The 27,112-nt window shown below is 37.0% G+C and overlaps 1 protein-coding gene across 1 annotated transcript in view; it reads left to right on the top strand.

Moving 5' to 3' along the window:
- The window catches only part of elmo3 (engulfment and cell motility 3), a 178,787-nt gene that overhangs the window by 72,658 nt on the left and 79,017 nt on the right, over positions 1-27,112 (top strand). The window contains exons 3-5 of the mRNA XM_028809711.2: positions 2,587-2,627; positions 10,112-10,184; positions 16,259-16,309. Of these exons, the coding sequence (XP_028665544.1) occupies positions 2,587-2,627; positions 10,112-10,184; positions 16,259-16,309 (165 nt within the window). The remainder of the gene's footprint in view (positions 1-2,586; positions 2,628-10,111; positions 10,185-16,258; positions 16,310-27,112) is intronic.

The raw sequence follows: 27,112 nt of genomic DNA, 5'->3' as shown, positions 1-27,112 counted from the left end.
CCATAATAGTTTTAAGCCTCTTCAATAGAATGGTATGCAAAACAGAGTCTAAATCAATTCTTAAATCTTAACTTTAGCATTTCCCTTAACAGAATATAGTAAATTGTTTGACAGCAAAAGTTAATTCAAATGGGTTGTAGTAAACTAAGTCAAACTAAAGTTGCAGATCTACAGTTTTGTTCATGCATCTTAGAAAGAAAATGTATATTTAAGATGGATCTCTAATTATAATTAAAATGTAAAATTGATTTCTTCCATAAAAGTTTGAAAATAACTACTTTTATTGCATCACATACTGCAATTTGCAAGTTAATAAATATCTATTGATAATGTTGAGTGGGTGCTTCAAGTACAGTAGTTCAGGCTCCTATAACTTAAGACAGAGGTAGTGAGATTCATTTTTGAAAAAGATGATTTATTATTTTGCTATTATTTTAATAAACCTAATATTGTGAAGACAACGAGGATGTTTTTCCCTTCACTAAGACTATATTAAGTTAAGTTTCAGTAAGTAAACAGAGAGTTGACTTTGTACCTATTGTAAACCTATTGACTAGAGCAGTTTTATTTAAAAGCAAGCCAATATTCAGCAAACATTTTAAAACTGAGAACTTCTTTACTGTTTTTGTATTACAGTAATTTTTATTACATGCACAACTATGGGGGAATGCAGGATTCAATAAGTGGCATACCCAAAATAGAAATAAGAATGGATAAGTACACACTTACATAACGCAGATCTTCAAGTAATAGATAAAGTAGAGTTCTTATTTATAGATTTGTTGATTTGTCTCTAATCAACAAGTCTCTAATTCTAGGCCAGATTGTGGTTATTATGAGTTGACTGTCCTTTCTATTTGATATTTAATTCCATTATAATCTTTGAAATTCTCTTGTACATGCATTTTGGGTAGCAGCCAGTAAAGAGCTATCGGTAGAATAATAGACAATATGCAATGTAAGATCATGAGGCTCTGGTTCTGTAACTGGCAAGTCAGTTTTGCTGCAATATTTTCGGATAAAACATAAGATCTCCACCAGTTAGAATTGAAGCCTAGAAGAAAAGTGTGGACTGTTTCCCAAGAATCAACAACATTTTGATTAAAAGCTGTGCTCTGCAAGTTACTAACTAGCAGTTGTGAGAGTACAGTCTACTATATAGTAACATTTTCTTTCTTCTTTGGTGCTTCTGATTAATATGTTACTGAAAAAGACAATTAACATTAGTAATCATTCAATAATTGGAGACCCTATTGGTAGCAAATGAGTTGAGTTAATCTACAAAGCTGTATATTATGGCACAGGCCAATGTTTTACCATTTTTGCTTGGTCTGTATAGTTTGGAATAGCGACGGACAATAATTTGATATAGTTAACATGTACATTTTTAAACTCCTAGGTAATGGTAATCATGTGCTAGGTCACCTTTTTGTTAGTCTTTTGAGTTTAGAAAGCTGCATTTTTTTGGTTTATTATAAAAATAGTGTTTAATATTTTTGCATAAAATTAATTAGTATTTGAAACAATTCAGTCATCTTATTCATCAAACCCCTATGCCCTGTGTTGCAAAGAATTAAGTTGGGTTCAGTAAGAAGGCAGGTTTCACCTTCATTCCAGTTTCACATGGACATAAAGCCAGAACAAACCACCAGATATTCTAATCACTTCCCTGTTGTGCAAACAAACACGTAGCCAAACAAGTGAAGGGCAGATGCTTAGTACATGGTTATGTTGGCTAACCAGCTAGCAATAAAGCACAAGTAATGGTTAAATGCTGTAGTGCATTGGGTAATTAGTTGGTAAGCTAATTCAGATTCTGGCATTATGAATAATGCAACTTTAAAAATATATATATGTGTGTATATACTGTATGTGTATATGTATGTACAGTATATATGTAATGGTGTGTGTGTGCGTATATACAGTATGTATGTGTGTGTGTGTGTGTGTATACTGTTTATGTATACATTTTAATAATGGCAGTTTCACAAAACTGTTTTCACATTATGTACAGGAAATGTTGGGTTAAATACTCATAAGGATAAATATGTAAGCATGATTGTCACAGTATTTTTTTTGTATTGAATTTTGTTTATTCATATGTGTATTAATTTTTTTTTATTTAGTTAGCCAGCTTCCTGATTTAACTTGCTTATTTCCACAAGGCAAGTAACTTGTGTTGCATTGTCTCTCATTCAACAACAACTTTTATTTTTATAGCACATTTTCATACAAAAAAGTAGCTCAAAGTGCTTAGCATGTATTATTTATTACATAATTCTAATAGAAGGATGAAAAGACTGAATATAATAGAATTCATATTCTCATCCACAAATTTTATTGGATAGTTCTGTTTTCTTTTTGAGCAAATTTGATGTTAAAACAGTCAATACAGTCATTGTACCAGTGGCTATGTCTGCTACATAACCAACATATATATATACACCTTCATATATTAGTCCAGAAGGATATGAATGACTTTATGAAATGATAGAGTAGCAGGAATAGGAAAAGCTTAGAGAGGGTTGAAACACTAAATTTCAAAAAGAATCATGTCCTCTGTAACCCTTTTGCTTTGTTTTGCAGAAAAAGCCTTTATCAACAGTCATTAAGGAAGTCTGTGATGGGTGAGTATTTTACTTACATTTAAACTATGGTGACAAGAAGATGGTAACATTTAATTTTGTCTGTACAATTTTTAAGATGATTTAAACCATACTTTGTACATATTGATGAGCAGTTTAAATTTTGAATGACTCTATTCAGTTCCAGGCCTGAGATATTAATTGTGAGGTCTCTTTACCATTATTATCCTAGATCAGCTAGAAGTGTAAAACCATGAAATGTGCTAATGGAGTCTAGAAGTGCTACTGATATTCTCCTCATTACCATCTAAATAATATTCAAGTGTAAATATTGAATACTAGAATAGTTCAACTGTTTCCTTTTAACAAAGTTTGTAACTTTTGCATAAAAAAACCTCATACTGCAGCTTTGACTCACTGGGTTGTCATGTCCCATTAGTGTTTAAAAAGTATACATTATATATTGTGATGGGCAGCCTTGGCCATTACCTGACTGGGACGCCACCTGGATGAAAGGACCGGGAGAGAGAGCATATCTGTGAGGCACTAACTCCCATGGGACGCTAGAGGGCAGCCCTCCTGGGCGGTTGTGGCACCACGGTTTCCCGCAGGGCATACCGGGACTTGAAGTTTGGTACAGCCCTGTTGGGTTCCATGGGGGCTGCCAGGGGGAGCTGCAGAGCCATATGATGGATTTTCACCACACCTTGGTGTGATTCCAAGTAATCCTGATGAACCACATAGAGCATTCTCAGGTGCTAAATAAAAGAATCCGACTCACTCCAGTCGGAGAGCCAGAGTTGGGAGAAGGTGGATGAAGCTTTCTGGGAGAGGAGTGGAGGCAGCAGAGGAAAAGAGAAGGAAGAAGACGAAGAAAGAAGGGACTGAGCATTAGTGCTTGTACTTATCTATATCGAGGTGGGAAGTGAGGGAAAAGTGTTGCCCCACGAGAAATAAACGTGTGTTGCCTTGGACTTGTCTCTGCGCCTGTCTGTGTCTGGGTTCTAACAGGAATTCATAAATGGACCTTCAGTCCAATGTTTTGGATTATATATTTTAGTACATTACACCAATAAAAAAAATGGGAGACTACATTATTTACATATGAATTAATATAGGAACAGTTCAATCACCACTTCTTCTTTTGGCTGCTCCCGTTAGGGGTTGCCACAGCGGATCATCTTCTTCCATATCTTTCTGTCCTCTGCATCTTGCTCTGTTACACCCATCACCTGCATGTCCTCTCTCACCACATCCATAAACCTTCGCTTAGGTCTCCCTCTATTCCTCTTCCCTGACAGCTCTATCCTTAGCGTCCTTCTCCCAATATATCCAGCATCTCTCCTCTGCACATGTCCAGACCAACGTAATCTCACCTCTCTGACTTGGTCTCCCAACCGTCCAATTTGAGCTGACCCTCTAATGTACTCTTTTCTAATCCTTTCCATCCCTTTCACACCCAGTGCAAATCTTAGCATCTTTAATTCTGCTACCTCCAGCTCTGTCTCCTGCTTTCTGGTCAGTGCCATCGTCTCTAACCCATATTACATAGTTTCTCTCACTACCATCCTGTAGACCTTCCCTTTCACTCTTGCTGATACCCGTCTGTCACAAATTACTCCTGACTCTTCTCCACCCATTCCACCCTGCCTGCACTCTTTTTCACCTCTCTTCCACAATCCCCATTACTCTGTACTGTTGATTCTAAGTATTTAAACGCATCCACCTTCACCAACTCTACTCCCTGCGTCCTCACCATTCCACTGACCTACCTCTCATTTACACATGTGTATTCTGTCTTGTTCCTACTGACCTTCATTCCTCTCCTCTCTAGAGCATATCTCCACCTCTCCAGGGTCTCCTCAACCTGCTCCCTACTATAATTACAGATCACAATGTCATCAGCAAACATCATAGTCCACGGGGACTCCTATCTAATCTGGTCTGTCAACCTGTCCATCACCATTGCAATTAAGAAAGGGCTCGGAGCCGATCCCTGATGTAATCCCACCTCCAACTTGAATGCATCCATCACTCCTACCGCAGACCTCACCGCTGTCACACTTCTCTCGTACATATCCTGTACAACTCTTACGTACTTCTCTGCCACTCCCGACTTCCTCATAGAATACCACAGCTCCTCTCGAGGTACCCTGTCATATGCTTTCTCCAGGTCCACAAAGATGCAATGCAACTCCTTCTGGCCTTCTCTAAACTTCTCCATCAATATCCTCAGAGCAAACATTGCATCTATGTTGCTCTTTCTTGGCATGAAACCATACTGCTGCTCAGTAATCATCACCTCACTTCTTAACCTAGCTTCCACTACTCTTTCCCATAACTTCATGCTGTGGTTCATCAATTTTATTCCCCTGTAGTTACTGCAGTCCTGCACATCCCCCTTATTCTTAAATATCAGCACCAATACACTACTTCTGCACTCCTCAGGCATCCTCTCACTTTCCAAGATTCCTTTAAACAATCTGGTTAAAAACTCCACTGTCATCTCTCCTAAACACCTCCATGCTTCCATAGGTATGTCATCTGGACCAACGGCCTTTCCATTTTTCATCCTCTTCATAGCTGTCCTTACTTCCTCCTTGCTAATCCATTGCACTTCCTGATTCACTATCTCCACATCATCCAACCTCTTCTCTCTCTCTCGTTCTCTTCATTCATCAGCCTCTCAAAGTACTCTTTCCATCTGCTCAACACACTCTCCTCGCTTGTGAGTACGTTTCCATCTTTATCTGTTATCACCCTAATCTGCTGCACATCTTTCCCAGCTTGGTCCCTCTGTCTAGCCAATTGGTACAGGTCCTTTTCTCCCTCCTTTAGTGTCCAACCTTTCATTCAACTCATCGTTCGCTTTTTCTTTAGCCTTCGCCACCTCTCTCTTCACCTTGCGCCTTATCTCCTTGTACCCTTGTCTACTTATTACTTTCTGCATCTCTCTGACTATCCCACTTCTTCTTTGCTATCCTCTTCCTCTGTATACTCTCCTGTATTTCCTCATTCCACCACCAGGTTTCCTTTTCCTCCTTCCTCTTTCCAGATGTCACTCCAAGCACTCTTCTTGCTGTCACCCTTACTACATCTGCTGTAGTTTCCCAGCTGTCTGGTAACTCTTCACTGCCACCCAGTGCCTGTCTCACCTTCTCCCTAAACTTAACCTTGCAGTCTTCCTTTTTCAACTTCCACCATTTGATCCTTGGCTCTGCACTCACTCTCGTCCTCTTCTTGATCTCCAACGTCATCCTACAGACCACCATCCTATGCTGATTAACTATACTTTCCCCTGCCATCACTTTGCAGTCTTCAATCTCCTTCAGATCAACTGTTCTGCATAGGATGTAATCTACCTGTGTGCAACTTCCTCCACTCTTGTATGTAACCCTATGTTCCTCCCTCTTCTTAAAATACGTATTCACCACAGCCATGTCCATCCTTTTGGCAAAATCCACTATCCTCTGACCTTCTTCATTCCTCTCCTTGACACCATACCTACCCATCACCTCCTCGTCTCCACTGTTCCCTTCACCAACATGCCCATTGAAATCCACCCCAATCACCACTTTCTGTCCCTTGGGTACACTGTTCATCACTTCATCCAACTCACTCCAAAAATCTTCTTTCTCACCCATTGCACACCCAACTTGCGGGACATATGCACTAACAACATTCATCATCACACCTCCAATTTCCAGCTTCATAATCATTACTCTGTCTGACAATCTTTTCACCTCCAAAACACTCTTGACATACTGTTCCTTCAGAATAACTCCTACCCCATTTCTCCTCCCATCCACACCATGATAGAACAATTTGAATCCACCTCCAATCCACCTGGCCTTACTCCCCTTCCATTTAGTCTCTTGCATGCACAATATATCAACCTTCCTTCTCTCCATCATATCTGCTAACTCTCTCCCCTTACCAGTCATACTGCCGACATTCAAAGTTCCTACCCTCAGTTCCACTCTCTTTACTTTCCTCCTCTTCTCCTCCTTCCAGACACGTCTCCCCCCTCTTCTTTTCCTTCTTCTTCGGCCAACAGTAGCCCAATTTCCGCCAGCACCCTGTTGGCTAACAGTACTGGTGGTGGTCGTTGTTGACCCGGGGCTCGGCCGATCTGGTATGAAAATTGCATTGTTGTCCGCATATTGTTTTGGCAAAATTTTACACCGGATGCCCTTCCTGACGTAACCCTCCCCATTTATCCGGGCTTGGGACTGGCACAAAGAAACACACTGGTTTGTGCATCCCCTGTGGCTGGGTTTGAAACAGCTCAATCACAAGTTACATAAATACATATGGTTGCTGTTTTTTGTCTCCCAGTTGTTGCATGAAAAATAAGGGTCCACCCAATACTTTTACTTTCTACAGATGCTTGTGATTGGGAGAAAGTTTTTTTTTTGCTTGCATGTACACTTAAGTTGTAGCATATTACAGTCATGTGCAGTAAAAAAAAAAAAAAAAAAGTAAGTACACCCCATAAAAAGTTTATTCTTTTTTTAACATAAGCAAACATATCAAGGTTTGATCTTCATTTAAACTATATCTTCAGATAAAGGAAATTTAATTAAAAAAATCAATGAAAATTTGACTTTACATTAGTTTATTAATTGAAAAATGAAGAGATATGCCATTTACATATGTGGTAATAGCTGGTATTGCCCCCTTAGGAAGAAACAACCTCAAGTAGGCATTTACCTCTTATCTTTGATTGGGAGAAAGTTTTCTCACCCCACCAGAATTGTATCAGCTGTATGATGTTTGAAAGGTGTCTTGTGTGCACAGCCCGTTTCAAATCCCGCCCCCAGGCCAAATTATCTCAATGGGATTCAGATCCGGTCATTTACATGGCCATTCTGGAACATACGATTTCTTTCTTTTCAGTCATTCCTTGGTGGATTTACTGGTATATTTAGGGTCATTGTTAAATTGCAAAGTCTACACTTGGTTGTGCTTCAGTTTTCTAACAGATAATCTTACATTTATACTCTGGCACCCTCTGGTACAATGAGCAGTTCATTATGGATTCTCTGATGGTGAGCTGCCTAGGCATTGATGCAGCAAAGCAGCCCCAAAACATAACATTTCCAAAATCATGCTTTACAGTTAGTACAGTTCTGTTGTAACAAAATTCATGGGATTTTGTTATAACAGAAATTTTGTTATAACGAATATGGAGAAATTATGTATACTATTGTGACCGGGGTCGCCGGCAATTTGCCCTCTCTAACGGCAGCAGCAGAAGGGCAGCTCCATAGCTGCCGTGCTACATCTGGTAAACAGTAAACCAAGGGCAAAGTAACTGGTTGTCCTCTGCAGGATCAGGCTTATTATGTAACATGCTTGTCTCAGAATGCTCTGTGACCCAAGCTTGGCAATACCTGTTGTAAATAAATCAAAACACAGCATAAAGGTTTGGGGTTTGTCTGGCCCCATATACTGTACAGTTTTGCAAGTTTAAACAGGTCAGAAATATTATTCAATTACATCAGACAGTCAAGATGGCGGGGTCGGGAACATTTATGGAGTGGGACCAGAATTGACACAGAGCTAGGAAGGAACCGAGGTGGTGGATGGGAGCCATGACGTCATCAGAGGTAGACAGAAGGAAGGGAATGAACACGGAAGTGGCAGTACGTGGTTAGGCAATCTGGGCATTTTCATAGCGGTGTTGCTTCTTTCTTTCTGTAGGAAACAAAGAGAGAAAGGTTAGTACCCCGCTTTTCCCCCTTGGCCGGCGTTTTCGCGCTACAGCTTGGGTCTATGCTTGCGTGCGTGACACTGTATATAAAAAAATAATCACTTCTTAAACAGCAAAAAATATTTCATTTGAGTATAAGTTGTTAGATGTAACTTTTTAAAATAGAAATATAGGTATGAATACATAACAGCACAGTTTCTTCACACAACACAGCTACCCATGTGGACTCTCAAAGAAGCACTGACTCAGAATTCGGTTATTAGTATGAAGTTGCACCTACACTCTCACTGAGACTGCCAAAAAGAGGAAATTTCAGAACAGACTGTCACATTGTTTTGGTCTAAGAAGAAAGAGACAGCCTATTACGTTGTTCCCATGACCCTGCAAAAAGTGTAGGTGCGGCATTAAGTATTTTTTGTATTGTACTATTATCTTTATTGGCAATTTTTGGTTGAAAAAACATTAGTTATACTGAAATTTACATTTCGTTGAAACAAAATCCATTAAACATGATGTTGTATGAACATTTGTCCAAGCCCTCAAAAAGTATTCATTATTCTGAAAATTTTGTTACTTCTGTATTAGGTTCTTCTGGTCAAATGCTGTCTTCTGGTATTGTGGCCAAATACAGTATTGTATACATATTGTTCCAGAAGCCCTAGTCTTTGCTTATGTGTTCATGGGCAAACTTTAGCCTTGCCCTATGTAAAAAAAAATAGAAAGGACAAGAGAAAAGGGCTGGGCAAGCCATGCCTGTCTGTCGTTGAAATTGAAAGAAAAAGTAGACTTTCAAAAAAAGGAGCAACCAAATTAATGTCTTTCTAGATGCAAGTTCAAAGCTGAACTGCCTAAGATGGCCGGACTTCTGGTCTTATGCACTTCGGCTAGGAAGGGGCGGGTCCAGGTGGCTTGGACACTGGATGTAATTTCTTGTCTTGTAACCAGCTGGGAGAGAAATTCGGTGAGGGAATTGAGAACAAAGTCACACGCGCCATACTTGACGATCTCCTTAGCGGAGTGATCTTCTGGTCTCAGCTAGCACCTGATTTTTTCCCACAAGTCAAATAACTGGGATGTGCACAGAGGCTTGCCTGCAGGTCCGGGGTAGGGCCGTAAATCTTCAGGTCTGCAGAGGGAGAAAAAGAGAAAGCATTAGTACACTGTGCCAGTCCCTGGTTGGGTGGGTAATTACCATCAAACTGAGCCCTAAGGATGCCTCCCAGACACACACGTGACATCTGCCTAATGTTCTTTCTGGACAGAAAAGGTTTCATCTTGGAACACCTCCCATGTAGTTCTAACTTGTGTTACCTCTTTCTAATGGTAGACTCGTGCACTTTAACAGATTCTGGAAATAAGAGGAAATCTAAATAACCTCACCATCTGATGTCACAGTTACTTTCTTTTTCAACTTTATAGTGTTTACTGTTAATGACAATGCATGTGCCATCCTCTAACCTGGTAATAACATAAATGGGTTTGGATAATGGATGTTCCTGTTTCAGATCAAGCAAATCATTCTTCTTGTTGTAATGTTGATTGGCATGAAATGGCTGACAAAGACACCAATTTAACATTTGCTTTCTGTTTTTAGTAGCCTGGGTTTGGTTCTTTTGATGTTGTGATTCACCTTTATTGTTTTGTTTCAGGCTAAACATAATTTCCAGTACAAAATGAATTAACAGTAACTGAACTTATGGTACTGTCTGGTTTAAAGTAGTGTTTTTATAAATGTTGAAATGTTATGTTTGCAAAGTAAATGATTTAAGATTTAGTATAACATAAATGTGTTCAATATTCAATGTTTCAGATGGAACATCAATTGCCCTGAAAACCATGCACTTCAGTACACAGATGGGATACAGACATACATTACAGAAACGGTGAGCTTCTGGGCTTCAGATTTGCAAATTGCAAATAAATAAATAAAATGCTAAACTATTATCGTTTAAAGCTTTTTTCCTTTTTACTATATCTTTAAAGACAAGGAGCAAGAACAGAAAATACTTTAAATTAATAAAATAATTTTTAAATATAGCTATTTAAAAACAGCATTCATGCTATCTTGCCAGCTATAAGCATTGAAGTACAATCTTGTTTTCCTAGCTAAAGTGACTTATCCAATTAAAAGTGATGTCATCGTTTGACTGCAAAAAACATATTGTGCCATTGGAACTTCTTGTTTCCCAATCTGTATAAATTATTTGGGATAAAATAAAGTTGTTAAACTTAACTGATACTGTCGTCTTTATGACTTTCTCCTTAATGATGACTGTTATAATCAAGTCAATATATGTATTTCTTTTGACAAAATGCTGATATGCACTATATGTTAACATATTTTATACATTAATTGCATGCTAGAAAGGATCTAAGCAAGCCTTTGGATAACTGTATGAGATTCTGTATATTTACATGTATATTTTGTCTCTTTTATTGCTTTCATTGGTTTTAGTTGATATTTCATGAACTGTATTTACAGTACTATGTATAGGTTTTTAACCTGTAAAGCACTTTGTAAGCATATGTCTACAAAAAGCACTATATAAGTAAACTTTATTTACTTACCTACTATAAAGTATAAGGCACTAGCAAAATACCCGCGCTTCGCAGCGGAGAAGTAGTGTGTTAAAGAGGTTATGAAAAAAAAAAAAGGAAACATTTTAAAAATAACGTAACATGATTGTCAATGTAATTGTGTTGTCATTGTTATGAGTGTTGCTGTCTTTTATATATATATATATATATATATATATATATATATATATATATATATATATATATATATATATATATATATATATATATAATATACACACACAGACACACACAAACATATATATACATATACATATATATATACATATCTACATATACATATGTATATACACATCCACATAAACATATATATACATATACAAATTTACATATCTATATATATATATATATATATATATATATATATATATATATATATATATATATATATATATATATATAAACATATGTACTTATTGGCTCCTGTATTTAGGATATAGCAGGTTGGATAATGGACGGATGGACATCTGTATGCATAGCCGTATTTGCCCGTTTTCGTTTTTTTTCTTTGTTCAGTAATATTTCAGTAAACCCGGAGCTTGTCAGTTCAAATCCTGGTACTGACACCACTATGTGACCCTGAGGAAGTCACTTCACCTGCCTGTGCTGCAAAAAACAAAAGTAATGTAACAAATTGTACCTCAGATGTTGTAAGTTGGTGGAATAAAGGCATAAGTAAAATAGATAAATATGTATTATACACATAGGAACTATTCATTTATTTTCAGTTAAGTCATCTGCAGCAAACTTTTATGAATGAGGGTTTCTGATTTTTAGATAGTGCAAACTGTTTCTTCTTCATTGACGTTTTCTCTTGGAGAGCTTTTTTCATTTCATTGAAAATGAAAGCAGCAGCTGCCAAAATATGTAGCTTTCTTATTAATTTTTCAACATTGTGTAAAATAAATGTATAAAGTAACATAAAAGGTTTAAATACTGGTTATCCTTTTACACTAAAATATTACTAAAGAGGTACAAAAAAAGTAAAATGGATATGTTCTTTTTCTTTAAGGAGATTAAATATTACTGAAGAAAGAAAAAAAAAAATTAAACAGCCAAATGGGGCTATGCATACGAACTTAAAAGGTTTAAATAAAACAGAAATATATATTTTATTTTTACTTGCTTAACTTGTGGAGGGTGTATCCTGTAGCAAAGCCCTAACTTTTTTCGTGAAAGCCCGTTTCAGTAAATAAGTGTTAAAAACAGGTGTAAAGATATTGACAATAAGCTACGCAAACCCAGGAAGACATGGAATCGTTTAAATCAAGTATCATTACATCTTCCTTTCTTAAAGAGAAGTAAGGCAGTACTTATAAGCTTACATATTTATATATAGACATACATATATATATACATATATATCTGAAACCGTGCAAGCACACTGTTGAGAATGCAACGTATAGTTGTACAGAAGAAAAGCAATCTTGCCTCAAATGAATGGCAACCTTTTGTAGGTCTATGAACTTAATTTAAACTTTAGGTTTACACGGTGCTTTCTTTCCGAAGTACCTGCACTCATGAATATGTCTGTATGTGTCAGTCGGTCAAATCCACGCGCTTCGCACCGGCGAAGTACCGCTTTTAAATTTTTATTAAGAAGAAAATAAAACGTTTTTAAATTGAGGGAAAATATACTAATAACAGTTTGTTAAGGATCTGTTTTTTTGTGAAGCTGCCTTTACTCGAGTGATCACTTCGACCTGACTTGGTGGCCAAGTATAAGCGTTAACTCGTAGGTAACCACCCATACAATCAGATTGTGAATCAGACTACGAATGCCGTGAATGTAATTACACACTCACTGCACTTGCTTACGGTAATCGAACCTCGGACGTCGGCGCTAGAGGGGCTTAGCAGCGGTGAAGTATTGCTTTTAAGTTTTAATTAAGAACAAAAGAAAATCTCAGAGCTTCGATTCCCGAAAAGGAGTGAAGTGAGTGTCTGGTTAACCACCAGGTAAGGCTTATGGTTGGACAGCAAGTGACGTAACATCAGCCACGGTGCCTTCAGTTGTGAGAAGCAGATCATAGAATGATTGAAAATAGTTTTGCATTTACCTTTTTAGTAAAAGGCGAGCTTTTAAGCCTGAGAAATCACCCCGTAAATGCACACGTTTAATTGCACATGTGTAAATATGTATGGTTACACAGTATTAAAAGACAGTGAACAACGTCAGTTACCTTTGTTCCCGCGTTTGATAAAAGGCGAGCTTTAAAGCCTGAGAAATCACCCCGTAAATGCACACGTTTAATTGCACATGTGTTAATATGTATGCTTACACAGTATTAAAAGACAGTCAAAAATTAACGTCATTTACCTTCGTTCCCGCGTTTGACTCGTGCTGTAAATCTCTTCCTTGTTTTTAGTTCACGTGATTACGTAGGAGGCGTGATGACGCGATACGTGACTCTGCCTCCTCCATTAGAGTATATGGACAAAAAATATGTTCCAGTTATGACCATTACGCGTAGAATTTTGAAATGAAACCTGCCTAACTTTTGTAAGTAAGCTGTAAGGAATGAGCCTGCCAAATTTCAGCCTTCCACCTACACGGGAAGTTCGAGAATTAGTGATGAGTCAGTCAGTGAGTCAGTGAGGGCTTTGCCTTTTATTAATATGTATAGATTATGTTTCAGTAAGCATGTTGTAGACCAATGAGAATGCCCACTCTCAAATATGGTGCTAGTTAAGGGTTTAGCCTGTAGCAATACATCACACATAAACATTGTTCTAATATTTAAAATTCCCTTCAAACGAGAATTTTTTTTTCTCTTTCATATATTTGATTTCAGTCATTTTCAGAAATCAATTTGCTTTTTGAAAAGAGGAAATTTGTAAAGGCAGTAAGTTAGAATTGAAAGATATAATCAATAAATCAGTTCAGATTTTAGGTTGAAATGGTTCTTGATTTGCTACTTATTTCCAGAAAGTTTTGGGTGCTCTATGAGGTATGTCATTTATAATTGAAATTTTACAGTTCAATTTGAAATTTTACAGTTTTCTGTTATTCGTTAAATTAAAGAGTTTTTATCAGGAGATAAAGGAGATAGTTCTTAGTATACCTTAGCCTTTGTCTGACTGTTCCAAGCCACTTCCCCTCTTTGCGGTCCAGCTTCTAGAGAAGTCAAAATAACTATTTGAGACTCCATGAGTAAGCATGTAATTACCTGCTTAACATTACAGATACCATGTTTTTAGTGTCAGGGTGTGAAATTCATTTTTGAAATGTGGGGAGAATCTCCCCTTAAATGTAACACAATGAAGGATTTCAGACTCTGTGGATGGAATGGAGGGAGTGAAGGACAAAACTAAGTTTAAAAAGCACTTTGATATTAATTTTTCAGGTGTTTTTTTAATGCCATAACTTATTCTTTCTGATATTTACAGTAGTTTATAGAATTTTGAAGGTAAATTTTTTTATTTTGTCTGTGGAGATTTCCACTCACATTTCACTAAAAAAAAAACATGGAAAATTGCTTCAGTAAAATGATATAAAACAATGTAGAGATTGTAAAATAAAATGCAAAGAAAAATCTGTATTTTTATTTTTTTCCCATCCATACTATACTGTTTTTCCTGTCAGATTATTGTGTAGCTTTAAGACAGTTGAGCAGTCATAAGAGTGTAAGTGTGAATGTAGTTAATTTAAGAACAATGAGATATTTAGTTGAAATATAGCTAACCTATTCATAGCATAGGTGGTACAGTAGGACACAATGATTGGTACTGCCACTTTACTGTTCCAGTATGCTAGATTAAATTCCAGCACCTGATTTTCTGCATAGAGTTTTCATGTTCTCCATATGTCTCTGTGCTGTTCATCTATATACTTCAGTTAACTGCCTTTATTCTCTAAGCCGTTCAGGTTTGGTTAAATGGTCCCAGTGTGAGTGTGTGTGTAAGTGGACCCTGTGATAAACTGGTACCCTGTCCAGGCCTTTTTTCTGCAGTGTGCCCAGTGCTACCAGGATAGGTTGTTGGTCCCTGCTCCTCTGAATTGAAGTAAGCGGGTTTGGGAGCGACTAAGATTGTTATTAGCTTGCCAGTGAGCATAACACATTTTCTTTGATATTACCATTAGTGTTGATCAGCAAATTTCGGCAAAGCGTTATTTGCAGCAAATTTGCTCCATTCGCATTTTCCTTTTTTCATTGAATTATCTTCTGATAATTTGGCCATCATTTCCACTTTGTTTTCATGAATTATACATTTGCGTGTCTCTGACTTTGTTCTTTATTCTCTGATCTCACAGAGGCACGGTGGTGCAGTGGTTGGCACTGCTGCCACATAGTTCGGGTCACCTTTTTGACCAGAATAATGTGCCCAGTATAGTTGGCAGATGTTTGTCCTGCCCTCAGGGACACTTCAAAGATGATTACACCATTATTATGCAGTCAAATTTAGTTCAGTTAGTCTGTCCCCATTGACTTCAATGCATTTCGCCAAGTTTGGCGAAACACTTCCGCGATTTCTCCAAATTCGAGGCAAGCAAACAATGCGGAGTTCACTTATCACTAATTGCCATGAACTGTAGCCACAAGCAAAGGACATTTCTAAAAGAACATAAGAGAAAATTTAAAGTTAATTGTGTTATCATACAAAGTCCTTATTTTGTCAGTGAAGCCACAAATTGGCAGAGGTCGGTTCATCATATAAAAAGAAGCGAAACTGAATACAAATTCACTAACTCGATTTCTGGATTTTTTTTATTTTGGCACAATAATATTCTTGAGCCTGTTTTTAGCTTTCAATTTAACAAAGTTTAGTTTAATTTAAAGCTTTTGTTTAAACAAAGAGCATCACATGCCACGCCCTTGACTCCTGGTTCATGGCACCACTGAACAGCCGAATTACGCAGCTCCATGCTCCAGTCAAGAGCAGCTGCCACAGGTAGCTAACATTAAATGCATGTGAGCTTAACAAAACTTACGCAATGAAAAAATATATAAATTCATAAGTAACAAATTAAGCAAAATTATAAAATAATAATTTTAAAAAGACATTGAATATTCTTGCAACAACCAAGAAAGATTGCTTTCCAAATATATATTTGCAGGAAATTTGACATTGAAGATTAACTATTGGATTGGATAAAGGGAGTGTTTGTAAGTTTGGTCTGTATACATTCAGAATTGAGGTGTTACCACTGTTTTGTCATATTATATCTGTTTAGTTTGAATTAGCTTGTAGGGGTGTTTTTGTTTGAATGTGAAACTGAAGAACAGCTTTTCAAGCTACACATTATTTTAAAACTTGTTTTCTAGCCTAATTACTCTGTCATTTTGAAGAATTGTAATTCATTAGGTTGTGTATGTATATATTTGATAACATTCTATTTTTTACTTTTCTTTTCTAGAACCGACTAGACATCAAAAATGGAAGTATTCTGCGTCTCACCACTGCTCCAGTAAGTTTTAGTAGGAGTTTTAATTTCAGAAGAATTTTCCTTTACATTATGATTCTTTCTGTGTTTCTTCGTTGTTGCTTAATGCTTATTTGCTTCATTTATTTAATTTCCCAGTTGATGTTTTTAGTTCCTCATTTATGGTAACTGTTTATTAATATGATCATTTCCTGTACCTTTTCTCTAAACCTCATACATTTTATAATCCATGTCCTTTCTTGAGCTTGCCCCACTGACCTTTCAGACTTCTTTGAGGCATATCTGCAAAGATTTATCATGTTTTTTAAAAAAAATAAAAATAAAAAAAAAATTCCATTTTATGCACTGTAAAGGATTAGTTTGGTATTTTTCAAGTTAAAGTTATTTCTTCACAAACATGGTTATATGTGTTGAGCACTTTCTTTAAATTTAAAACATATCTTGTCCTCACTGGTGCTTTATAATAGAGGGTGTGAGGCATGGACAAAGAGCTTAAAAAATTATCAGATATGTCCATTTTTCAAGCCAAGACAGTTGTCAAGTCCAGTTAAGAGAACTATATTGACTACTTTTCTTGTTTCCTTGAACCCTTGCTATGCTTACTGATTTCTTCTTGCTGTAGGTTGAATATTATCTGATGTTTTTTCTCTTAATGTCAGAGGTGAATGTGTCTTCATTCTCAGGTATTGTTTGTTCATTTCATTTGCAGTGCACTCCCATGACTTTTTGTAGACTCACATACAAAACAGCTCAGTCAAACTAATCTGCAACTCGCCCTATGAGAAAACAAAGTTTGATTTTGTTTTAAATTTCAGGGGTGGACTTTGTATGAGAGTTGAGAACCAATGAATGCTCTCCCGCAAGTTCAGTGCATGTAAGTCAGCTAGGAGAAGTAGCCTGTTGTGAGCCTTGCAAAAAAAGAGAAGCTTATCTTTCTGATGTCTCATGTTTTGTTGACCGGATTTAGTGGTGTTTCATAAGTGTATGTTTAATCCCACATTAATAAAATAGATATCTTTATGAATAATTGAATCCACTGACTGTGGAAAGCATCTACAATGGTGGATTGAGGTAAAAAGACATCACAGTTCTCCATATTATAACAGGAAACATCACCAGTGGTGGTATTTGGCAGTGTTATAAAGATTACTCAAAGCTGACTCATTCAATGTTTATTGGTAAAGAAAAGTGAATAGATAAATTAATACATGAATAAAGATACAGTAAATGGAGTAATAGAGGAGAGAGAACCCACTTCCTCAATTTAAATGCTTATTCTAAAATGTTATTGATTAGATCCTGCCAGGTTTTGAAAACGTTTTGTACAGATTCTCTAAGTGCAAATTTGATTTATTTAACTGAAAATGTATATCTTTTTGGATCGTCATTCATCTTTTTTGTGTCTGGAAACCTTTTACCATGACAGATTCTCTGGCACATATGCTTGCAGTCAACACACTGTCTTAGCCTACTCAATGTCATTTGCTGTTGGGAGTGTGCTGTTAGATTTTCTTATTTGAAACTGTGTGATCCTGCCACAAAATCTGTTTTGCAACAGTACTTGCACATTATCACATCTTCCTCCAAATTATACAAAAGCTAGATTAAATCAGATATCCAACTAGTTTGTAACTTTCAATTTCCCACCCTGATCGTATCTTTTGGCTTAGAAGGAGCGAAATACTGCTGTAGTCTCGCTGAGTGATTTCCTTAGACAACAGGGATTTATGTGACTTCATATCCATTTTTTTATAGTCACACACACTCTTAACGTTACACCACGTCAAAAGAAAAAAAAAATTGGGATTGGGATTATCTAAACGTTTACTAGCTAGTGGTTAATGACTCATTTTTTATAGATGTCTGTAATGAAATATGCTAGAATTTTATTTGCATTGTAAAGGATTGGGCTATTATTCCTTGCTTCAAACTGAAAATAATGTTGTCATACCTAGTCTAGTAAAACATTGTGTTAGGTATTTGTATCACATGATGCTGAAGTAACATTCAACTTACTGGAATGATAACGAGTCTTCCTCCTCCACTGAGACTTTAATAGTATGTTTCCTATTCATATGTGCATACGTATCTCCATTGTGCTCTCGTGCCATAGGTCAGTCCAACACATTTTTCAGCTCACAACCCTTTTTTTCAGCATTCAGAGTAAAGTGCTCCCAAACTCTGGAAGTCTTAGATTGCAGTGTCTTTTCTGACACTTGCATGCTGTCTGCCTTTTTCCAAATGTGTTCACAGCTGAATGAACTAGTGATGCAATTGCTCAGCACAACGCACTCGGCCTGATGACGTAATTAATTAATCGATGAAAGTGATCGTTGCTGTTTTTAATAATCAATTATGACTATTAGCTGTTGCAGTCCTACATTTTACAGTATGTAACTAAGATACTTTATAATGTACAACCTTGGCATCAAGTTTCTTTTGTGTCTCATTCTGTCAGTTATCATTGTACTTTGGTTAGATGTCATATCCCATTGCATTGCAAAGTTATAATGTTTGGCGCAAGGTGTCCCCTGATTTGGAAACATTTACTCTCTTCATCTAAATAATCTCTTTACAGAACTACAATTGAAGGTGAAAGGTGGGTGGGGCAGGGGGAGGGTGGGGGTCCTTGCAAGAAATTACAACAGGCCTAAGTGCTGAGAAAACGAACACAGGGAGAACGTTTAGCAGACAGCCTCTGGGTGTGGTAATTGAACCTATGACACTTGAACTGTGCAACGCTTCAGAGTAATACTAAGCAATACTTAGACATCAAGCATAGCCTTGAGTCCTTCATCAAACACGTACTTCTCAATAAAGTCAAAACTTTATACTGAATTGAACTCAATTTTTGGGTGCAATGATGCATAACAGTGGGTAAAGATAAGCTATAATGCAGGCATTATATTTGTTGCCATTTACGCAGAGTTGTGACATAGACAACTATACTTAGTTAGAATGCTCTGCACCTCAGCTATCCAATGGTAATTATCCTTTCACTGTATGTAGCTCGACATAGGTGGGATATTTGATAAAAGCAGTCTTACTCACCTGTGACGTGCTGCTTGGCTCTGGACATATGTGTGCAAATCACATATTTTAATAATGGAAAAAGGGCAGACAATACAGTGATCCCTCGCTATATCGCGCTTCGCCTTTCGCGGCTTCACTCTATCGCGGATTTTATATGTAAGCATATTTAAATATATATCGCGGATTTTTTGCTGGTTCGCGGATTTCTGAGGTCAATGGGTCTTTTAATTTCTGGTACATGCTTCCTCAGTTGGTTTGCCCAGTTGATTTCATACAAGGGACGCTATTGGCAGATGGCTGAGAAGCTACCCAACTTACTTTTCTCTCTTCTCTCTCTTGCGCTGACTTTCTCTGATCCTGACGTAGGGGGTGTGAGCAGGGGGGCTGTTCGCACACCTAGACGATACGGACGCTCGTCTAAAAATGCTGAAAGATTATCTTCACGTTGCTACCTTCTGTGCAGCTGCTTTGTGAAGTGACATGCTACACAGTGCTTCGCATACTTAAAAGCTCGAAGGGCACGTATTGATTTTTGACTGTTTGTTTTTCTCTGTCTCTCTCTCTCTCTCTCTCTCTCTCTCTCTCTCTCCCCTCTCCCTCTCCCTGCTCCTGACGGAGGGGGTGTGAGCTGCCGCCTTCAACAGCTTTGTACCGGCGGTGCTTCGCATACTTAAAAGCCAAACAGCCCTATTGATTTGTTTGCTTTCCTCTGTCTTTATGACAGTCTCTGCTCCTGACGCGCACTCCTTTGAAGAGGAAGATATGTTTGCATTCTTTTAATTGTGAGACGGAACTGTCATCTCTGTCTTGTCATGGAGCACAGTTTAAACTTTTGAAAAAGAGACAAATGTTTGTTTGCAGTGTTTGAATAACGTTCCTGTCTCTCTACAACCTCCTGTGTTTCTGTGCAAATCTGTGACCCAAGCATGACAATATAAAAATAACCATATAAACATATGGTTTCTACTTCGCGGATTTTCTTATTTCGCGGGTGGCTCTGGAACGCAACCCCCGCGATGGAGGAGGGATTACTGTATTGAAACTTATGATTTATTTGAAGGAAGACACTTTTGGGTATGTAAAAATACCATTATTGATTTTGAATGACTGGACTATATTGCCGGATACCTCATGAAAAGTGGTTAAATCAGATACTGACACAGTGACAACAGATCACGTACAGATACATGATTTTTTCCTAAATGGCATTACGGCATACAGACAGCTTTGTTGATATATCAGACACTTCTCACTCATTTGTGCAGAACTGCATCATGTGTCATATGGCAGTTCAGAACATAACAATTAAGGAACAGTTATAGCCCATTAAATGTCAATTCCTTTTTATTCAGTACGTGTCACGCAAACCTGACAAGCTTCACATTAAATTTTGGGTAACAGTTTACAGTATATGGAATATAAAATAAGCCATATGAAGATTTTAATGTTCAAACTCATTAGATTGAACTAAGCAGTTTACAGTTCAATGAATATGTAGCCTAGACTGAATAATATCATGAAACTAACACTGGTTAACCTGGCAGCAGTAAGGACACCTGTGTAAACATCCAGCAATTAGAAAACCTGAACCATTTGACTTTATTTAAACAGAGCTTCCTTAAACTTTTAAACTTTGGACTGTACATCTCATTTCAAACACACTCTTTTTATATATTTATAAATAACTGCTATAGCCTGATTTTAAATTCTATATATTTAACTAGCAAAATACCCGCGCTTCGCAGCGGAGAAATAGTGTGTTAAAGAGGTTATGTAAACATATATATATATATATACATAAACATATATACTTATATCTACATATACACATATCTACATATATCTACATATATATATATATATATATACACATCCACATATACAGTATATACATATATCAACATATATATACACATACATATACACACATACATACACACACACACACATATATATATACACACATACAGACATATATATACATATTTACATATCTACATATATATACACATATATACATATCTACATACATACATATCTATCTATCTATCTATCTATCTATCTATCTATCTATCTATCTATCTATCTATCTATCTATCTATCTATCTATCTATCATATATATATATATATATATATATATAATATCTATCTATATATATACATCCCCATCCCCGTGCTTTGCAGCGGCGAAGTACTGCTTTTAAATTTTTATTAAGAAGAAAACCTTTTTAAATTGAGTGAAAATATACCAATAACAATTTGTTAAGGATCTGTTTTTTTTGTGAAGCTGACTTCACACAGCCTCTCCGCTGTTTTACAAATGAACGTCATATAAGGTCTTCCTTTTTCGCTGCTTTACCAACGGAAGCAGCCTTTTTATTTAATCCTGTTTTTATGATTGTTCTGTTTGTATATCACGTTGTCAGTTCAGCACTCCGGTTGTAATATGACCAAGCAGTGCAAGCACACTCTTGAGAATGCAACGTATAGTTGTACAGGAGAAAAGCAATCTTGCCTGAAATCAATGGCAACCTTTTGTAGGTCTATGAACTTAATTTAAACTTTAGGTTTACACGGTGCTTTGTTTCCGAAGTACCTGCACTCATGAATTTGTCTGTATGCGTCAGTCGCTCAAATCCCCGCGGTTCGCACCGGCGAAGTTCTGCTTTTAAATTTTTATTAAGAAGAAAAGAAAACCTTTTAAATTTGAGGGAAAATATACCAATAACAGTTTGTTAAGGATCTGTTTTTTTTTTTTGTGAAGCTGCCTTCACTCGAGTGATCACTTCGAGCTTTAAGCCTGAGAAATCACCCCGTAAATGCACACGTTTAATTGCACATCTGTTAATATGCATGCTTACACAGTATTAAAAGACACTCAACAATTACACAATATTAAAAGACACTCAACAATTAACGTCATTTACCTTCGTTCCCGCGTTTGACTTGTGCTGTAAATCTCTTCCTTGTTTTTCACTTCACGTGATTACATAGGAGGCATAATACGTGATGACGCGATACGTGACTCCGCCTCCTCCATTAGAGTATATGGACAAAAAACAGGTTCCAGTTATGACCATTACGCATAGAATTTCGAAATGAAACCTGCCTAACTTTTGTAAGTAAGCTGTAAGGAATGAGCCTGCCAAATTTCAGCCTTCTACCTACACGGGAAGTTGGAGAACAACAACATTTATTTATATAGCACATTTTCATACAAAAAGTAGCTCAAAGTGCTTTACACAATGAAGAGAAGGAAAATAAAAGACAGAATAAGAAATTAAAATAAGACAACATTAGTTAACATAGAAAGGAGTAAGGTTCGATGGCCAGTGTGGACAGAAAAAACAAAAAAAAACTCCAGAAGACTGGAGAAAAAAATAAAATCTGTAGGGGTTCCAGGCCACGAGACCGCCCAGTCCCCTCTGGGCATTCTACCCAACATAAATGAAATAGTCCTCTTTGTAGTTCGGGTTTTTCACGGAGTCACTTGATGCTGATGGTCGTACACACTTCTGGCTTTTAATCCATCCATCATTGTTGGAATATCATGGTGCTTTGGGTAGATGGTGGTGGCGCATGCCACCACCAACAGGACACCGGAAAAGGAAACAGAAGAGAGAGTATGGGTTAGTACAGATTTTGAATGAATAGTTATTATAATGAATTGGATATACAGAGTATCAGGATTAAATTACAGTGAAGTTATGAGAAGGCCATGTTAAAGTAATGTGTTTTCAGTAGTTTTTTAAAGTGCTCCACTGTATTAGCCTGGCGAATTCCTACTGGCAGGCTATTCCAGATTTTAGTGATGAGTGAGTCAGTGAGTCAGTCAGTGAGGGCTTTGCCTTTTATTAGTATAGATTCTTTAATAACTTGAACCTTGTATCTTTTAGGTCATTCTTTTAGAATCTTAAACAGATTGTTACACATATTTGTAATTTATTAGACTTAGGTTAATTAGGATCTGAATGGACAAACAGCCTGAGAAAGACAAACACTTATTGATTATTCTTGTAATCATTGTTAATTTGCATCTGTACTTGTGCTGTTACTTAGAGAGTCAGATCGGGGGGAGGGGTGATGTCAGAGAGCGTGAGCTTATTCAGTGCAACAGGAACAATGCACATGTTGATCTTTTTTTTCTTTCAGTACATGTGCCTTCTCTGTTTATTTATATATCTAGTGACTTTTCTGCCTGTCTGTCACTCTATTATGCAGTGCTCTGTCTGTCTGTGTGTTATGGATCTTTAAAATAACAGTTATAAGGACAGTTGTTCATGTTAATTGCAGTCTCAGTTGTTAAAAAAATATTTTAAAAGGAGCATCCCACATGAAAATATAACGATCTCATTAACTGACAGTGCATACCAATTTATAAATTTTATGTCCGTTTTGAGGTTAAAAAGAAAAAAAAAAGTAACACTTTATCCCCAGAGGAGAATCGAACTTAGGTCTGTGAGGCACGGCAAAGCTGCTGCGATCTGAGAAGCAAATCTTAGCGCGCTATGCCACGGAAACTGTTGTATCATCTTTGAACCTTTTGTGGAAGTGTTTATTTGATCTTTGGAATTCAGGCTTTACATATTCTATACTTTATGCCTACATTTTGTAACATTTATTACTAAAATATGAAAAAGTTTCTGTTTTAACAATGTGTTTACACAGATTACTGTAGAAACGGAACACACATGAAATGCGTGTGTTCCAAATAACGATCTATTATTTCCACTCTAAAACTCCAGTTCTGTCACTCTCAGATAATCAATCAAGGCATGAGCTGGGAGAAGTTTGTGCATGTTCTAAGTTGGTGGGGGGGTGGAATAGCCGGCTGCTGGCAGCTTGTCTTTATCAGCACATTTAGAGGACAAAAGACGCTGGCGGAGAGGTGTGAACGGATTTAAGAAGCGATTTAAGGTGGGCTGGATCTATGAGTTTTTTCGTAGGCTCTGGTAATTCTAGTGTTAATAGCACTTGGTGTGGGTGATTGCCATATTCCCACAGGAGTAGGTGCAGGGGCTAGGGATATTTCTCTTGACTTCCAGGAAGAGACTGTCCGAGTCTGTGGTGATGTGACTCGTTGAGTGTTTTGCTTGTTTATTGAGAAATGTCACTATTGACAATATTTTCACACCACGTCTCATGACAAACAGTCTTCTGCTTTGCTAAAAACAAGCTGTGGGCAAAATGAAACTGGAGCGGCTACCTTGGGGACAAGAGAGATGGTCATGGTTGTTGCCACTGAGAAAGTGACAATTCACTGCCACCTGGGTAAATTAGCATGTGACAAAAAAAAAAAAACAGCACTGTGCAAAGTGCCACCATTTTATGTTAGCGCTTCTTACAAAAGACTGCATAGCTCTGTATAGACTACTGATGCTGAATGTTTGTACTCGGCTCACGTGCCTCTGACCTCATACGTGCAGCATGAAATAGCTAATTATAGCTATGAATTTAAACTTTTGACCCAGAAGAAATATTAGTTTCTTCCTTATCCTTTTATGAGTCTAGAACAGGGGTAGGCAACGTCGGTCCTGGTGAGCCGCAGTATGTGCAGGTTTTTGTTCCAACCCAGTTCCTTAACGAGAACTCAAATATTGCTGATGAAGCACATATTGCTTAAGTGACATTTTGATGCTTCATTTTAGTGGTCTCTCTTGTTAAGGTTCTCCAACCTTAATTGCTTATTTCAATCTTAAACTGCTGCATTCAGTGTTTTAATTGCTCCTTATTAGCAATAAGATGTAAAAGACAAAGCAGCCAGCAGTTCTCCAGCTAGCTTTTTTCCAATTACATCTGTGTGTGTTCATCATGTACTGTTTGATTTAATAAAACACTTAATAGAAAAATGTGACAGACTGAAAATGATCTGTTTTAGGCTTCATATTATTTGGATGATATCTTTGGAAAGGAAAAAAATCTACGATATAAGAGCCTTACATTGCACAGACTAACAAGCCATAAAATTAAATAAGGTCTGAGATTGGCAATGATTGGTTTCTAATTAAGCAATTGGGTTGGAATGAAAACCTGTAGCCACTGCGGCTCACCAGGACCGACGTTGCCTACCCCTGGTCTAGAAGAAAGAAAACTGTTTGTTTTTCTTTTCATGATTAAATACTGAAGCAGTTTTATGCACAGCAGCATCATGACGATGTAAACTTTTTTCTTTTAAATTAACGAAGTATGTTAATGTTATAATTGAAAATATATGCAAACAAGAAGCTATGAGCCAGTAAATGATTTATTTGTTTGTGTGTTCAATCCACCTTTTATTAGGCAATCTGTGGTATTTAATGTCTAATGATCCAAAATATTCTCTCTAAGTCGACGTGTCTGCTATAGCTGACAAGCATCATGAGAGGAGGCATTATACTGTACATTCTGATGGCACATTAGTATGTCTTAGCACATTATACTGAAGTGACTCAGTGGTTAACACTAGAATTACCAGAGCCTATGAAAAAACTCGTAGATCCGTCCCACCTTAAATCGCTTCACACTTCTCCATCAGCGTCTTTTGTCCTGTAAATTTGTTGATAAGCAGCAAGCAGTCTACTATCACATCCCCCACCACCGCATGGTTTTCTCAGCCCAAATCTGTTTACCTGAGTGTCAGTTGCTTGGAATTGTATAGAGTGAGAAGTCGAGCAAAATGACACCTTTTATAAATACTATATTGTTATTTGAAACACATGCATTTCGTGTGTGTTCCGTGTATACAACGATCAATGTAAACACATTGTTAAAACAGAAACGTTTTTCATGTTTTAGTAATAATTGACAAAATGTAGACATGAAGTTTATAATGTGTGAAACCTAAGGTCCAAATATCAAAGAAACACTTTCACAAGAGGTACAAATATAACAGAACAAATGAGCTCAGTCAGTCTGTAACAGCCGGTGTAAATGTGTGTTACTTGTAAAGGTTAGCTTTGTTTTGTTTTTTTTTTTTTTATTCACTTTCATTCTCTGTCGCGTTCACGATTCCACCCTACCCCCCCTCCCCATCTGACACTGCTGTTTTCACATAAAGACACGCTATAGCTCAAATGTTATTTATTTGGATCACATAAAGACGCGCTATAGCTCATATGTTATTTATTTGGATCACATAGAGATGCGCTATTGCTCGCATGTTAATTATTTCGACAATGCTACACCTTCCAGATCTAAACACTAGCGTGGTGTATGTACCCAAAAAAGTCTAACTGCATTCTCGTATCATTGCTCGCATAATAAAGTGTCAGCAGGTATTTTTCTTGACATTACATGTGTAATTCGTGAGCATGCTTTTGACGATCAAACAGAGGAAGCTCTGCAGTTCACTTGTGACTTTATGCTGTAGATCTGGCTCTTACATACAAAGGACGGTGCATGTGCCCAAAACATTAACATTTATATGTTACTTGCATAAAAGCTAGAGCTAATGTTATTTACCTATTTACCTTGAGTTATTTACTTACATGACGAGGGTTCTACATCGGATCAAGAATGTACTTTTGCCATCGCTGTACTTTGTATATGTACATGGGAAGTTCTGCACTTGAGACTTTACGCTGTAGGAAGTAAGTAAATAAATAAAGGTAAATAGGTAAATCGAATGTTATTTACCTTGAGTTATTTAATTACATGATGATGGTTCTACATCGGATCTGGCTTTTATGTAAGTAACATATAAATGTTAATGTTTTGGGCACATGCACCGTCCTTTGTATGTAAGAGCCAAATCTACAGCGTAAAGTCACGAGTGCAAAGCTTCCCATGTACATATACAAAGTGCAGCGATAGCA

This window comes from Erpetoichthys calabaricus, chromosome 9 (assembly GCF_900747795.2).
Source record: "Erpetoichthys calabaricus chromosome 9, fErpCal1.3, whole genome shotgun sequence".
In the NCBI taxonomy this organism is placed as follows: Eukaryota; Metazoa; Chordata; class Cladistia; order Polypteriformes; family Polypteridae; genus Erpetoichthys; species Erpetoichthys calabaricus.
The sequence above is the reverse complement of the archived record's forward strand: the minus strand, read 5'-3'. Positions and strand labels throughout refer to the sequence as shown.